The following is a 15,166-nucleotide window of genomic DNA, read 5'->3' on the forward strand; positions in this document are numbered from 1 at the left end:
TGTTGTGAGTGTCTGGCACCATTAGCTCTCGTGACCTGGTTGGAAGTGTCCGTGCCACAGGCTGGAGGTGGCCCCTGGGTGGCAGTGGCGACGTGGCCCCCGGGGGCCGGGACTCTCCCTCCCCCTGCGGAGCTTCAGTCGTGCGGAGAGGGAGTCTCGTTTGTGTGGCTCTGTCCTGGCTGCGTGCGCAGTCGGTGCTCTAGCGTGAGGGTGAAGACCCTGAACCCACAGGTAGGTGAGTGCTGCCTCGGGCCTTGTGTGGGGGCCTCCGTGGTGTTGCCATTGAACTTACGCTTGCCACAGTATATAAGCTATATTAATTATGTGTTTTGCGTGAGGTTGCCAAAACACAGTAATGTGTAAATAGTGGTATGAGACCTTGAAAAAAAAAATCTATATATTGTGCTTTTTCTCTGTGAATGGGAAAGCCATTTCTGGTGGACGACTGCCATTTGAAGACTCAGTTGGATGTAAACCTGATGTTGCATTGTATTGTACAGTATGCATATTATTGTTTGTGGTTGCATATGGCAATGAAGTGTTTGTTTTATATATATGAAAAAAAGACGTCTGTTATGTACAGTTGAAATAAATTTTGCATTTGCTAGCCTGTGGCTTTTAATATTTGTTACCTGGGGGAGGGCGGGGGAGTAGCCTAGCTTGTGACTCAGTGTGACAGGGCTGTTTTCCTGTAAGTTGTCTTCCAGAGGAAGGCCAGGTAATGGGACTCTTTGCTTCTGCTTTGAGAGAGAAATGTGCACTTTCTTAGATTAAATACGTTCCAGACAAAACAAGGTCACTCCTTAACACATTTTTATTTCAACTTTTTCCAACAAGTTTTCTATCACTGGAGGTTTTGTCTTCAGAAAGAAGCACTCTTGGTTTTTTGTGCACAAAAGGGGGGGAAAAAAACCCCACCTAAACTTCATTAGTGTTTTTTGCTTTTGCTTGGTTTCTTACTCCTTTTTTCCTTAGGACTAAGATCAATTTTAACTTTGGTTTTGTAAAGCGTATGCCCAGCTGGCTAAGCAGAGAGAGGAGGTGTCGTGAGAGGCTAGAGCAAGGCACAGATGGTGAACACCTGTAAATTGTTCCCTAAAAAGATGCCTCACCTCTTCCCAAGAAAAAAAAATTAGAATCCTTTGGTAGCCAGTAAATCACAAAGTGACTTTTTGGAAAGATTTTATTAAATAGGTTTTGAAAACCTGTAATATTTTCCTTCATTCTGAAAGATCAGTTCCAGTGGAGTATAATTAGATACAGATTTTTAGAAAGATTATGAATTTAAGAAGTTACGGGAGTTTGGCCACAAACGTACCAGACATCTGGCCAGATGGGCACGTGGTCTCTTTTCTGGCGAACCTAACGCTGTTTTTAGGCTTGTGATGAAGGCCGGCCCAGCCACGCGTGCACACACGCACACACCCCACCGTGCGTCCTGGAGTTGACCCAGCCTTGTGTCCCAGCAGGTGGCTCTCCAACAACCAAGAGGTACCCTGGGCTTTGAGCCCCCCACCCCCACCCCACCCGCTATGTGCCCCAGGCAGATCCTCTGTCAGCGCGAGTGCTTCTCAAAGGATGATCTGTAAATGTTGCAGGGGGCAGGGTTCAAGTTGTCTCCAGCTTCTCAGTCATGCCTCTCAGTGAGCAAGCTCCCGCCCATCTCCAGCTGCGTGGCGCAGGGCGACCCCTGCTGGGGGCAGTGTGCAGCTGCCGTGGCATGTCTGTGGGCGGCGGCGGCCGGAGCCCAGGCAGCTGCGGACGTGTTTTTGGGAGTCCTCCGGTTGGGGAAACGCTGGGTTGGTGCCAAGTGTAAATTGTCATCTCATTGTCTTCATGCCTTTACTGAACAGCAAAGCCAACCGGCACTCGCGTGCGTGTGATTATAGAGGCAGACAGGGCCAGAGGCTAGGCCAGCACTACTCGTAAAGAGTGACACGGAGAACTGCAGTGGTTCCGCACTCCGATGACGTTAGGAAGTGCTGAATTAAAGTAAGTGGGTATTTTTACTACAGACCTTCTGAAAACCTTCACCGTGCTGCCTGTGCCCTGTGGACCTTTGAAGAAGGGGCTGTAGCAGTCAGCAGTTTCCAACATGACATGTGGCAAAACCCCTGCATTAGCCAGTGGAGGAGGGGCGGCAAAGTATTCCCCAAACTGAGAAGGCACTTTGAGGCCGGAAGAGGAAGCAGGCAACTCCACAGTTTCCACAGAGTGCTCTTTGGGGGGGGGGGGGGGGAGGTCCCTTACTGACGGGGTGCTGCACGGCTACTCCGAGGAATCCAGGCCTCTGTCCACAGGTCGTATAGAGCAGAGGTCCTGGTGCCACCACCTGTGTGCCTGACAGGGGTGGGTGCGGGCGGGGAGAAGCTTGTCCACTTTGGTCAGGGTACTCATCACCCCCGGGGACCTGGCCTGGCACAGTAGCCTAGGGGGAGGTCATGCATGGACACGGATGAGATAGTACTGTCCGTGCCCGTACCGTTAACCTCTTGGAAACACAGAGTTTGGGAAATAGGGATCTTGAATGTGCGGAGCCATCGTGAGCACATTTGCCTGGGTCTCAGCCCCTGAGAGGGTTTTAAACAAAGTGACAGAACGGTCTTTGTGAGTTGTTGTTTTTCCAGACTAAGTAATTCAGGGAAAACATGTTGTGATACATGTAAAAATACTTCAGTAATCTTTGAGATATTAAATCTACTTTGTAAAATTTGGCTATTGCTATAGAACAGACTTAGTTATAAATCTGGCTGGGGAATATTTATTGTTTAACTTTCTGAAAGACTGAATTTTCTGTCCTTTGAGAAAAATGCTACATTGAAACCAGGCACATTGTTCGCATCCCTGGATTTCTTTGTAGGCCAGTAAATAACCTTATTATGTCTTTATGCCTCCCGGCTCACTGTCAGGTCCATACATGGCATTTTTCACACTAGCCTCTTTCAGGAATCAAGCAGTTAGTACGTTCTGCTGATAACACATTCTCCAATGTAAGTTTTTATAATAAATTCTGGTGTGCTCTCAGCATATTTCCAAAAATAACCATCACATACATGTGAGTCTCATACCAGTTCTCACGGGCTTGGTCCTCTGACGTAGTGTTGTTCTGTAACGGAAGTTACATTTGTCCTGGCACTCGTGCGGACAGGACAGTGCCCGCTGTCTGGCCCATGTCCTTACGACACAGACGCCTCTGGTTTTCCCTGCCGTTTGAACCTGGAGTGCCGCGTATGCCTCACGGAGCAGTGCCCAGGAAGCTGGGAGATCCAAATGCCTGGGGAGAAGCACACAAGAGTCGGGCTTCCCAGAGTGCTGCCACATGTGTCATTAGCTTGTCCACGTGCGGAAACGTGCTTCCAGCCGGTGTGACGGCACCCAGCCGCTACCTGTTTTGATTGGACCGTGGCACAGGGCAGGTGGCAGTGGGGACACTTGGCAGGCGACTGAGTTTTCCGATGACGTCTCTTCACGGCGAAATTCACTGAAACCATCGGTTTTCCACGTGTGTGGTACGCACACTCGGCTTTTTGTGAACCCTTTCCTGTTTTTGTGGGGAAAAACGGCACGTGAACTAGCCATCCCGATGCTCACGTGGGTCCTGCTGCAGCTGTGTCCGAAATGCGGGATGGCACACGGCGGCCTTCAGAATCTGTCCCTTGGCTGGTGCCGCTCAGCTCCTGTGCGGCCTATGAATGGCCTAGAAGAAGATAAACCTGTATTTTCCCATGAGGCCCAGAACGGCCTAGAAGATATGCCCGCAGCCCCTCAGAGCCATGGCGCCAGGAGCAGGCAAGACCCCAGGAGGTGGATTGTCGTCAGCATGGCGCTGTCTGTGACAGGGCGACCCTTTCAGGGACCGTGTCTTGAAGGATGTCACCCTCTCTGAAGAGTAACTCCCTTTGCGGGTGGGGGACTGCGACGGGGTGGCGGGTGGCCCATCAGTGAGGGGTACGACATAGCCATGGGGGTGCAGGCTCGGGGTTTGCAGGGAGGCATTGCGGACAGTCGTGAAATAGTACAGACGCCTGCTGTGGCTTGTGCCCAAATTTTCCGCACTCTGGCAAGAATACTGAAGTGCTTGACCCCCCCCGCAAAGGGCCGCCCTCTATTGGTATGAAAACAGTATGCATGTTGAAGCTCGTGCTGTGTAACCCAGATGGTACCTGCCTGCCTGGAGTTCAGTCTTCTCATGCTTGAGATGACCGAGGAGGAAGAGTTCTGCATCCTAGTTTAGTTCAGTTCCTGCTGTCATGGTTTCACCGTGTGCTTGGATTCGACGCCCTTCTCAGTCTGGGCGATGGGGACCAACGTACAGATGGTGGCAGGGAGAGTCTAGGCCACCGCCCCATGGCTGGGAAACTCCCGCCCTCCTTCCTGTGGCGTGCTGCAGCGGAAACGATACGGGAACCCCCTGGACGGTGGGATCCTCTCGTGAACACTCGTGCTGTCAAGCTCTCATGGTAACAATTCCTGCTCCGAGGAGCGTAAGCTGACACTGAAATGCTGGTGGACTATTCCTTAAACCCCGTCCTGCACACATGGGTATTCTCCTGAACGTTCCGTGACGGAAGGGCACACAGCCAGCCGTCCCACGGTTTGATGAACTTTCAGGAAGGCGGGCTAAAGGTGAACCAGGAAGAAGCAAGTTGTGCCAGCATCTCCGTAATTAGCACATAGCACATATCAAGTGTATTGTTTTCATATTTTTTTTTAAGTTTAGTTTTTATTTCTGAGACAGCGACCATGTGAGCAGGGGAGGGGCAGAGAGAGAGGGAGAGAGAGAATTCCAAGCAGGCTCCGTGCCATCAGCACAGAGCCTGACTTGGGGCTCAAACCCACAAACCATGAGATCATGACCTGAGCCGAAACCAAGAGTCGGACGCTCAACCGACTGAGCCACCCAAGCGCCCCAAGTGTATTCTTTTTATTGAAGAGGTTTTGCAGGTGTTTGTGTTCTGTGTTCTTTCCTCAAATATTTGTACCAGTATTTTTCAAAAATATATATAAATGTTACAGTACTTGTTATAGATAAGAAAATACCATCTCAAGGTTTTTTTTTGTTTTGTTTTGTTTTTTTTTTTTTTTTTTTTTTTTGCGTCCTTAAAGATCTGAGTCTCCTTTCCTACCTGTTCAAAAGCTGGGTTTCCCAATTTCTGAAGTACCCATTTTGTAGCATGCATGTATTGAGACAGGGTCCAGGCAAGCTGCACTGCTGGGCACTGGTTAAATGGTGCCAGCTTCCCTCCAGCATCGTCTGTGGTTTACCACCTTTTGTTTGGAAAAATGTTTATGTGCCAGGGAATGGAGAATAAGTTTTCATGCAAGAAGTAATAAATCTCACATTTTATAAACCATGTGCCCTAATCTTTATTTTTAACTGTCACTGTAGAGTTAAATGTTTCACCAGTTATTTGCATTTATAAACACCCTGTGTGCATGTATCATCTGACCCATCTTTCTAAAATGCCCAGAATGAGATGGCTCACAATCGGGTTGATTTGGATATTCCCCCCCCCCCCCCCAAATTCATTTTGATACTTATTCCGAAATGTCCAGGGCACTATGGTCAGAACCTTTAACTTACTACCTGTGGAAGATTGGGAGATTTAAAAGATCCATAATCCTGATTCAGGAACCGAAGCTTAATAAATCGCCAGAAGGCTACTGCTTCCTTTCCTCTGCGATGCTTTCAGCACGAGAAGGACTGGGTTTGCTAGACAGAAGTGGAGAAAATTGGCAAAAGTTGCCATTCCCTATTTTATGTAGAGGATTTTTAATGTACGGTCTCTGGAATTTCATGTTAATAGTGCTGTAGAGTCAGGTGTCAAGTTCTGCCATGTGCTCACCTGTGGGCTTTGCTTCTGTTTTTTGTGTTTTTGATGATCTAGGCTCACGCAAAGAATCTGCTCCACAAGTTTTGCTTCCAGAGGAAGAGAAAATCATAGTTGAAGAAACTAAGAGTAATGGTCAGACAGTGATAGAAGAAAAGTAAGCCACGTTCCAGCACTTTAAAGTGGGCCACGCGGGCATGGGGAGGGGGCGGATGGCAAGGAGCCCTGGAGTCCAAGACCGTTGAGGGCTGGCCCTCCTGGTGTCCTTGACAGAGTGGCATTAACTCTAAGCAGGCTGTTGTAAGGTGGACGGAGTTGGGTATTTGCCGAGGAGGGTCCTGTCATGCCTCCCGGTAAAGTGCTTCTGTGTCCTTGCTCCCACCCTCGTTTGGGTGTTCATCTTGTTCTCTGCTTCAGGAGTCTTGTGGATACTGTCTACGCGTTAAAGGACGAAGTCCAAGAGTTAAGACAGGTGAGTCATAGCCAACCTGTTGACCTTGTTTTTAAAGGAGGAGAAGGGGAAAACACCACCTGCAAATTAAGGCTGTTTGTCTGAACGTGAAGTAATAAAGAAGGGAGAGGTCCTTTCTCTTAGAATTCCAGCAGATCAGTTTGGTCTTCTGTGCCTGGCACAGACCAGGAAAACTGAATTTTTTTCAAGTATTTTTTTTTTTTTAATGTTTGTTTATTTTGGGAAAGAGCAGGGGAGAGGCAGAGAGAGGAGGGGAGAGAGCCACACTGTCCGTGCAGAGCCAGACATGGGGCTCAAACTCACAAACCATGGGGTTACCACCTGAGCCAAAGTTGGACGCTTAACGGACTGAGCCGTCCAGGTGCCCAAGGAGATGAATTCTTAAAGTGACCTGTTTAAAGGTTTTACTGTATAATTTCCATCATAAGTCATCTCAAGTTCTATTGGAATAATTGTTTAAAATACCTAAAATTCCTACTGTGATTATTCTTTGCCACTTGCTGGTGTGACACATAGTCCTTGTTCTTAAGAAGTCAGGTGAACTTGGCTAAGTGACCCAAGTATATTTTGTGTATTTGTGGAGAAGGTTCACTGCACGATGGCTCTGGTCTCCAGGGAGCGCGTTGAGCCCTGCACGTGGGGTGGGGGCTGGGGTGCCCAGGTGCTTCTTCCCCGAGTTGGAAGGGAGGCCCTGCAGCGGTCCACCTGCGTGTGTGCCTAGGAGTGATGGGGTCAGGGCGAAGGAACGCAGGGGCCGCCGCTGCTGCCGTTTTTCTAGTAAAAGGTTGTGAGATCATTACAGATGTGGGAAGACACACGCTCCTCTTGTTACTTTCAGCCGTTGTCTCGTGGTCTGTCAGGTGGAGGTTGTCTGGATGGATAGTTAGGACCGTTCTTCCGACCCATCACAGGGGTGTCTGTGCAGGCGTTCGGGCGGTGCTGTTGAGCCTGGTGGATTCCAGCCCAGGATTGCCCTCTTGTGTGCCCGAGACCGCCAGTCTCCTGTGGTCTGCTTCAATTACAGGATAACAAAAAGATGAAGAAATCTCTGGAGGAAGAGCAGAGAGCCCGCAAGGACCTGGAAAAGCTGGTGAGGAAAGTTCTGAAGAACATGAACGACCCTGCCTGGGATGAGACCAACCTCTGAGGAGCATCCTTGCCTCTTCCCAGCGAGGAGACCAGGCCTGGGTGAACACGCGGGACCGCGGGGGCAGGGCTGGACAAAAGTCATCTTGCTTTCTGTGCACGGGAAAGCTGGAGTTGCTCACACAAATAGAAACGGTTGCACTGTTCCCGAAGAATCCACACGTGAGGTGTAGACCCTGAGGGCGGAACTGCAGTAATTTTACTCTGTTAACATCTCAATTACCTCATTTTGCAATAAGTGCAGTGACTACAAATCCTGGTGTTTCAGGCTTTTATTGAGTATATATAATTACACGTGTTTCTTGTAAATACTCCATTTTGAATGCACATCCACGGTGGTTCCATCTGGGCTGATCACCTGCGCTAGAATTCCCTTCCCACTAACCTTTCTGGTCCTGTGAACAAGATGTGCTCATGGAAAGCAGGGGCGTTAAAGGTGCCTGGTACTTTGCTGGATGCCTGGTTTGCTCTCTATAGTCCCCACGTGCTCTAAAAAGACCTTCTGCTTTGGTAGGCCTAAGTAATTAACCTTATTTGTGTCTGCAAAGATACCTTAATACCCTCGGAAGTCTTCTGTTAAAGCCGTTTTGTGTCACTGACACGTGGTGGGCCTGAGTGAGGTGCCCGGGCTGAGTGAGAGACACGCCAGCTTCAACCACAGATCCCAGGAGGTCCCCACACACTTCCATGTCCAGCTGCTGGTGTCCGCGCCTTTCTGCCTCTGGAGAACGGCAGCCCGTTGGCGTGCATTTGCTGCTCTGGGGAGAGCAGACTTTCTTATATAGGCTGGTTTAATAACATGAAAAAGTGCACTGTTGTGTCCTGCCCACGAGAGAAAGCTTCACAAGAACCTGTAAATAAACTATTATTTATTACGTATCTCTGAGGCCGATGAAGGCGCACCAGGGATGCTGTGGGCTGACATGGCAGGTGGCGGTTGGGAGTTGTCAGGCCACTTTGAGCTCTGTTCACCAGCAGCATGCAACGAGCCTTCAGTGCTCACTGGGAAAAAGAAATGTTTCCCCCTTTCAGTGAGAATAAAGCAATATAAATCCCGCCAAAGCGATGAAAGTTTAAATGTGGGTCCATTTCCCCCTGTACCTCCACAGCAGAGGAGACGGGCAGCCTGCCCAGCCCCAGCTCTGCTGGCCTCTCTGGGCAGGGACGAGGGAGCCTCAGAGCCCCTGGGCAGGAACCGCGGCCGTGGAGGCAGGATGCTCACATTATGGCAATGGCTCTCTGCTCCCCTCTTCTCAAGAGGTCAGCTTTAATCGACAGAATCTTTTTCACAGAACCAGTGTTAGGTCTTTCAAAACAGCAGTATCTCTGTGCATTACAGACTTCTCAGAAATACCCTTGTGGCCTCAGGAGTGACTTGGGCCTCGCGATCTGTGGGTCAAGCCACCCTGTAAAGGCTTCGGGATCTTCTGATGCCTTTGAACTGGGTGGCTTTGGGACCTGGCTTTCTGCTCCTCCAGGCTCCTGCTGAGCACTGTGCCCCCCCCCCCCCATCTGCTGCTGGAGGGCAGTGGCTTGAGCTTGGCCCTCCTGGCTGTGTGCCCAGCAGGTGTGTCTGTGGCTCAGCATTGACCTGCCCATGTGTGGCCTTTCCAGTAGAATTGCCAACTTCTTGCACTTAGCATTTTGTTCACCAGAGCTAGGACTAGCAGGGAGAGCCTGTTTTTTGGTAAGCCCTATTTCACAGGAGTCTTTGGTGACGCAGAAGACCTTTCTTGCAGTGGGAGACACGTTGGAGTGTGTCCAAGTGTGCAGCCTTGAACTCAGGGACGGCCTCTGTCCCCTGCTCTCTCCACCTGTTTCTGATGGGCGATGTTGCTGGCAGCATCCCAGGAGGGGTCTCTCGCCTGCCTTAGCCTCACCGAAGCCTTGAGTGACACCTGTTTCTTCCCCATCCCTGCCCTAAGGGGAGAGGCCCATTCTCTCCTCTTCTCGCAGATCCAGGATTTCACTAAGCTTTTTAGGGAGCAGAGAAAATGCATCCGAGAGCAGTTCTTTCTACAGACCTTCCTTATTGTAAATAGGTTGTTTACGTTTCTCTGACCTTCCAAGGGGCTGGGGGTTGAAAGGCACCCTATTTACCCCAAGGGCGAGGACACGACACACTTCAGTTCTGCACGATGTTGAGATGTGGGTCAGACACCGTCCTTTGTGCTCGTGGTGTCTGCCTCCACGCGCACCAGGCGCTGGGACGTTGGGCGCCTCCGGCTGTGTGTGCACTTCCCGCTGCCTTCCTGCCCCATTTCTCTAGGACACACAGTATCCCTGGTGACTGTTGTGGGGCCATGTCCTGTAAATGCCACAGAGTGTCCTGGCATTGACTATTCCTTCTACATCGTTGTAATTATTAAACTGACTTTCCTTAAGTTACAATATCACTTTATCTTCCATGATGTGTTTTGTGTTTTGTTTTTTGGTGCATGTTACCTTTATGTTTTCTTCTGACTTAAATTTTTTTTAAGTTTATTTCGAGACAGAGCCCTCGTGAGCAGGGGAGGGGCAGAGAGAGAGAGAGAGAGAGAGAGAGAGAGAATCCCAAGCAGGCTCCACACTTCCAGCACAGAGCTGGACACGGGGCTTGAACTCACAAACTGTGAGATCATGTCCTGAGCCAAAATCAGGAGTCAGGTGCTTAATCGACTGGAGCCACCCAAGCACACCTCTTCTGACTTAAAATAAAATAAATTCTGGTGTAAATTTTTGATGTGGGAAAAATCATGTTTGCCTTAAAACCGGTGGCTTGGGAATATTTGAAGAAAAGTCCTGTTAGGAAAAGGAAGGTTGTAGGGAAGGAAGGGGAAGGAAAAGCACCATGAGGCACGGCCCTTCTGTCTGTAGAAGGACTTTTCATCCTGGAAGGGGCTCAGTGATCCCCCCTCGTGGGTGGAATGGGGGAAAGTGTGTCTCGGGGTTCCTGGGGGTCCTTACACTGGTGGCCTGTGGACAAAGGCAACAGAAGCAAGTTGCTCGTGTGCTTATGAGCCTTGCCCTGCCCAGACCCTTCGCCCTGGTGGCCACTCTGTCCAGGCGAGTGGCTGGAGCCTGTGTTCCGGGAAGACAGCCACGCCGGGAGCAGGTCGAACACCCCCTGATGCTGCTGCCTCCCTCTCCGAGCTCCCACCCTTGATCCGAGGAGGTGAGCCGTGCACATCTCCATCACCACAGTCTGTGAAAACTTTGTCAGGTGACTTGGTAAACCCTACTTTGTCCTCTTTCTCCCAGATTCTAGGGAGACCAGTGATGGCACGTGTCCTGCAGAAAGACCGGTTTTTCTTGGTGCTGGTGTAACTTGCATCGCCTGTTAGCTCCCAATTTCTTTGGCGCTCTGATACTCCCCCGGCCCCTCAGAGGGCAGGCCACCACTGCAGCCCTGAACCTGGCACACTGCAGCCAAGAGCGGTGGCCGGGAACCTGGCCATCTGCACTGGACACGGGGCGTGAGGACTAGGTGAAGTAGCCACCGCCCAGGGGGGTCCGTGCGCCGGGCGAGGCCCACGGCCACGGCCACCCGGGGTGCCCGGCCACCAACGTGGTGTCCAGAGTTTGGAGGATTTCCAGTTTTTCAGGCTGAGATGGGACCTTGAGAAAGTCCCTTGTGTTGATTTGCATTGTAAATGAGCTGCGCTGGTATCTCTAATTCAAGTTTTCTTACCGGGGCACTTGTATATACTTGCTGGTCTTTATGAAGTCCCTGCGTGGGGAGAGATGCAGGGGGCATGAGGTAAGAAGCGCGCAGCCCCTCTCCCGATACTCTCTCGCCTGCTTCCACGAAGGTAACCAGTGTGATGGGTTCTTTTGGGCAGAGGCAAACCTGTGGTGTTTGTGCGATTTTGTTCCCCGCAATGAGAGCACGTTGTGTTCGCTAACTGGCCTTTTTCTTAAATCCATGTGGGAAAATAGTGGCTCCCGGTACCCCATCATAAAAACTTGCAGGTGTAGTAAAGACCTAGGTAGGAAAAAGAAAACTCGAAACTTTCAGAGTACAGAACTTTTATGCCTTTTGCTGGGACTGCCTTTTGTGGGTAATGAACCCCCAGTATCTATCCATTTTGGGGAGTGTGGGCTGCCCGTGTGGGGCAGCCGCATAAATATCCCACTGGTGGAAAGCATCAGGTTATTTCAGGGCTGGGGGGGGGGGGGCAGTTGGTATTGCAGAGGCTCTGGTGAGTATCCTGTATGCAACCAGGTAGGTATTGCTGTACGATTTATTTCTAGAAATGTGTGTTTTAATTTGATGGAATTTGCCAGAGTCCCAGAAAACATTTTAGAAGTAACGTTCTTGACGATACTGCACTTCTAGTTTTTCGAGAAAAGGAGTCTCGGTCTGAATGCTGTCTGCAGCCTTTCCCTCGTTACTGGTGTGCACACACCCATGCCGTGGACTCCCCGTGGACTCCTCAGGCAGTTGTGGCAGTGCACACCCGCTGGCCACTGGCTCATAAAGCAAGTGGAGCTGGCCTCAGTGTCCCCCCAGGACCTCCTCTCTGGCTCTGCTTTTCCCCCTGCAATTCCGCAAAGCAAAGGTGCCCGGCCCCGACTGGGTCGGGCAGGCTGCCTCTCTCTCCAGCTCCTGGGTGCTGGTGCCAGGCGTCCGGCCCGGCTCCGGGCAGAGGGGACAATTGCTGAGGCAGTGCTCCGGGCACTGGTTGGTGCTCTGAGGGCCCCAAGTCTTGGAGTGCAGTGCCTGGGGAGGGGGGGGGGTCGGGTAGCCAGCAGGCTGGTGGCCTCGTGCGTGGTTCTGTGGGTGTCTGCTTCGTGTCCAGTAGCAGGGGAGAACTGGTCTCAGCTCGGTGCCGTCAGTCACGAGACACACATTGATTGCTGTGCCTGAGGCTTTCTCGTATGGAGCCAGTCAAGCTTACGGAAGAGGAGAGTCAACAGTCAGGGCCCCCTGAGACTACTTGCCATTCCCTGTACCGTGGTCCCCTGGCCTTGCCGTCATCGTGTCTGGAGAGCAGTCGGGAGGAGAGGCCAGGGGACCCTCCCTTCTGGGCCTTCAGTCCCCAGGGAAGCCCTGCTTCCCTCGTAAACACAGCAAATTGCATCGTTTGTGTTTTACACATGCTTTTACAGAGCTGCTTTAGTTGTGCAGTTTCCTTTTTGGCCACCCGCCTGTTTCTCTTTCCCCTGGGCGGATAGACCTCTCAGGAGACCCTGATGGGCTCTGCCCCCACTCCCTGTCCTTGCCCACAAGTGATGCACAATGTGGCAGGGCTGCTGCTCCTTCAGTGGTCCTGGCTCCCCCTGCCCTCGAGGAGGCTTCCCAGAGTGCCCGTGCCCACCCAGTTGAGCTGACTTGGATCCTGTCCTAACCCCCCCCCCCTTCCCACAGTGCTGCACACCTCCCCCGCCCAGTCTTTACGCCCCCCCGGGTTGGTGGCATCTGCCTGAGGCTCTGGCCCCTTCAGAGGTGGGGCTGGCGTGATGCTGCTGTCGTAGGTTAACCAAATCCCGTTAGAGCGTTTGTAAAAGGCTAGTAGTTGAAGTTCTTGTGGAAGTCATAATGGGCCCCCACGGCACTTAGTTCCTATGTCAGAAAACCCAGGACAACACCCACATTGTCCCACGGGAAGACCTCACAGTTGACAACAGCAAGTGTCTTTCTCTTAGCTAGAATAAAATCCGTTAAGGGCGGTCGCTACTTATCCCGGGGAAACAGGACTCGGGGTAACGGGCAACGCAGGCCACGCTGGCTGCTCCCTTTGCCCAGCCTGTGCCTTCCACGGCCGCACATGTCGTAGCCGACACTCGGCTAAGCAAATGAGCTCCATCCACACTGTTCAGCTGCCAGGGGACCAAGTGCTGAGGCGCACCGCTCCCTGGATGAAGCTTGAAACCCTGTGAGTGAAAGACACACACCCACAACCGTGTGCTCTGTGCTTCTGTCGGTAGGAAACCTTCAGAAGCAGACCTTGCAGACAGGAGGTGGAGCCCGGGGGGAGAGGGAGCCTTCCTGAGCTGATGGAACCATTCTCATGTGGGTGGTGATGGTTGCAAACTGAATACGCCCACTGCAAGTGGGTGAAGCGTGCGGTACGTGAATTACACGTGGGGGGTGATGGGCTAGCGTGTGGGGCCGCCAGAAGCCCTGCCTGACCCTCAGGACCCCAGATGTGGGCACTACTGTTCACTGGGCATCAGCTACGCGTCGGTCACTGGGTCCTGACCCTCGTGTTACAGATGAGGAAACTTACAAGGAGGGGGACCAAAGCCTGCGCCCACCTGGTGTGACCCCACGGGCTCACCACAGACCCCCTGCTCTCCAGGCTGCTCTCGCTGGGGGCTGGTCTCCTTGCTGAGGCCTTCTCCCTGCCGGCCTCGTGCTCCTAGGTCCATCCCATGCTGTGTGGCGGCCTGGTGGTCATGGTTTGCCTTCTCCCAGGTCTCCCTGCGGCTGGGGCCTTGACACTCCCTAGCCACTGCTCTTGGGGTCACAATGGGACAGGTCCCAGCACGATGCTTCCCTGACCCCCTCCCTTCTGGTGGCAGTTTACTGCCCCGGGCTCAGCCAGCACGGCTCCCTAACCTCACAGGGCTGGCTGTGGCCTCCATGACCCTCCTGCCATGTCCTAGGGCTTCCTTCCCACCTGCCATCTGCTAGCACCCAGCCCTCCCCAGTGGGTCCCTGCTCCTCACTCCAGATGTGGGACAGGGACAGGACGGTCACCTGGGCCTCATCGCTGGTCTCACTTCTCTGGGCTGGGCATAGGCCTCCCCTTCTCTCCCACTCTTCCCGAACTCCCACCTCCCGGACCTCATGGAGGTCCTGTGGCCCAGCAGGTTCCTTCTCCAAGGCACTCAGATGGCTTTCCACCCCACCATGGGACCTCAGCCCCAGCTAGATCCGTCCATTTGGGTCTTTAGGTCCCTAAGTGCACAGCCTCCTGGTTTCTCAGATTGGCCAGGGGTGCCTCACCCCGTGGACTTTGCACTTGCTGCTTCTTCAAGCTTTTGCACACTCTCCCTCACTTCTCCCAAAACTCTTCAGACACCACATAAGCCTCAGGCCACCCGCTTACCCTGTGTAAGCAGAAAATCAGTCCTGACTGCGCTCTGCTGTCTTTTTCTCTGTAACACGTCTGATCTGACGTGGTCTGTCTCCTTCCATGGGCTACACATCCCTGAGGTGGGGGGGTTATCTCAGCAAATGTGGACACCCCAAGAAGGAGGACCCAGGAGTGCCAGCAGGATGCAAACCCGTGGTTCAGAAGCCAGGCCTGGGTGTCACGCAGAAGGGGGTCTTGGTGGTGTTCAGAGCCCCACCCCTTGCACTTGGGGTCCTTGCACTCCTCGACCATGTGAGAGTCCCTCCACCTTACAGCTGCCAGCATCGCCACCCTGCTCCCTCTGTGATGTCATGGGGTCTGTGTGACATCACAGCGGGCAGGGCGGGCCCACCACTGGAGCTAGGTCCCACTGGTGGGAGCGGTGGAGGGAGGAGGTGCAAGTTTGTTGGATCCAAAGTTGTCCACTTGAAGTGGAACTGTGGGACCGTGCGGCTGAGCAGGCTCAGTGGGGGACGTGGTTGCCAGGTGAGACCGGGGTCCGCTCTGCCCAGCCCCACCCCTGTCACTAGACCGACCACGGCCGCCAGCCCCCCGGCGAGGTCCCACCTGGGCTGACCTGTTGTCTCCCCCAGGTTCTTCGACCCCCGCGTCTCCGTCAGCTGCTACGATGAGATATGCGCCAGAATTAAAGA

The 15,166-nt window shown here is 52.5% G+C and overlaps 2 protein-coding genes across 8 annotated transcripts in view; both read left to right on the plus strand.

Annotated features, from left to right (window-relative positions):
• Positions 1–9,850, plus strand: part of ARHGEF7 (Rho guanine nucleotide exchange factor 7) — a 134,751-nt gene extending 124,901 nt beyond the window's left edge. For all 7 annotated transcript variants that reach the window (XM_030314193.2, XM_030314233.1, XM_030314200.1 and 4 more), the window contains 3 exons: positions 5,889–5,988; positions 6,249–6,303; positions 7,328–9,850. In XM_030314193.2, the coding sequence (XP_030170053.1) occupies positions 5,889–5,988; positions 6,249–6,303; positions 7,328–7,450 (278 nt within the window). In that variant the 3' untranslated portion in view covers positions 7,451–9,850. The remainder of the gene's footprint in view (positions 1–5,888; positions 5,989–6,248; positions 6,304–7,327) is intronic.
• A 256-nt stretch (positions 9,851–10,106) lies between these two features.
• The window catches only part of TEX29 (testis expressed 29), a 42,857-nt gene continuing 37,797 nt past the window's right edge, over positions 10,107–15,166 (plus strand). The window contains 1 exon segment of the mRNA XM_030314246.2: positions 10,107–15,166. Within this exon segment, the coding sequence (XP_030170106.1) occupies positions 15,142–15,166 (25 nt within the window). The 5' untranslated portion in view covers positions 10,107–15,141.

Source organism: Lynx canadensis, chromosome A1, assembly GCF_007474595.2.
Source record: "Lynx canadensis isolate LIC74 chromosome A1, mLynCan4.pri.v2, whole genome shotgun sequence".
In the NCBI taxonomy this organism is placed as follows: Eukaryota; Metazoa; Chordata; class Mammalia; order Carnivora; family Felidae; genus Lynx; species Lynx canadensis.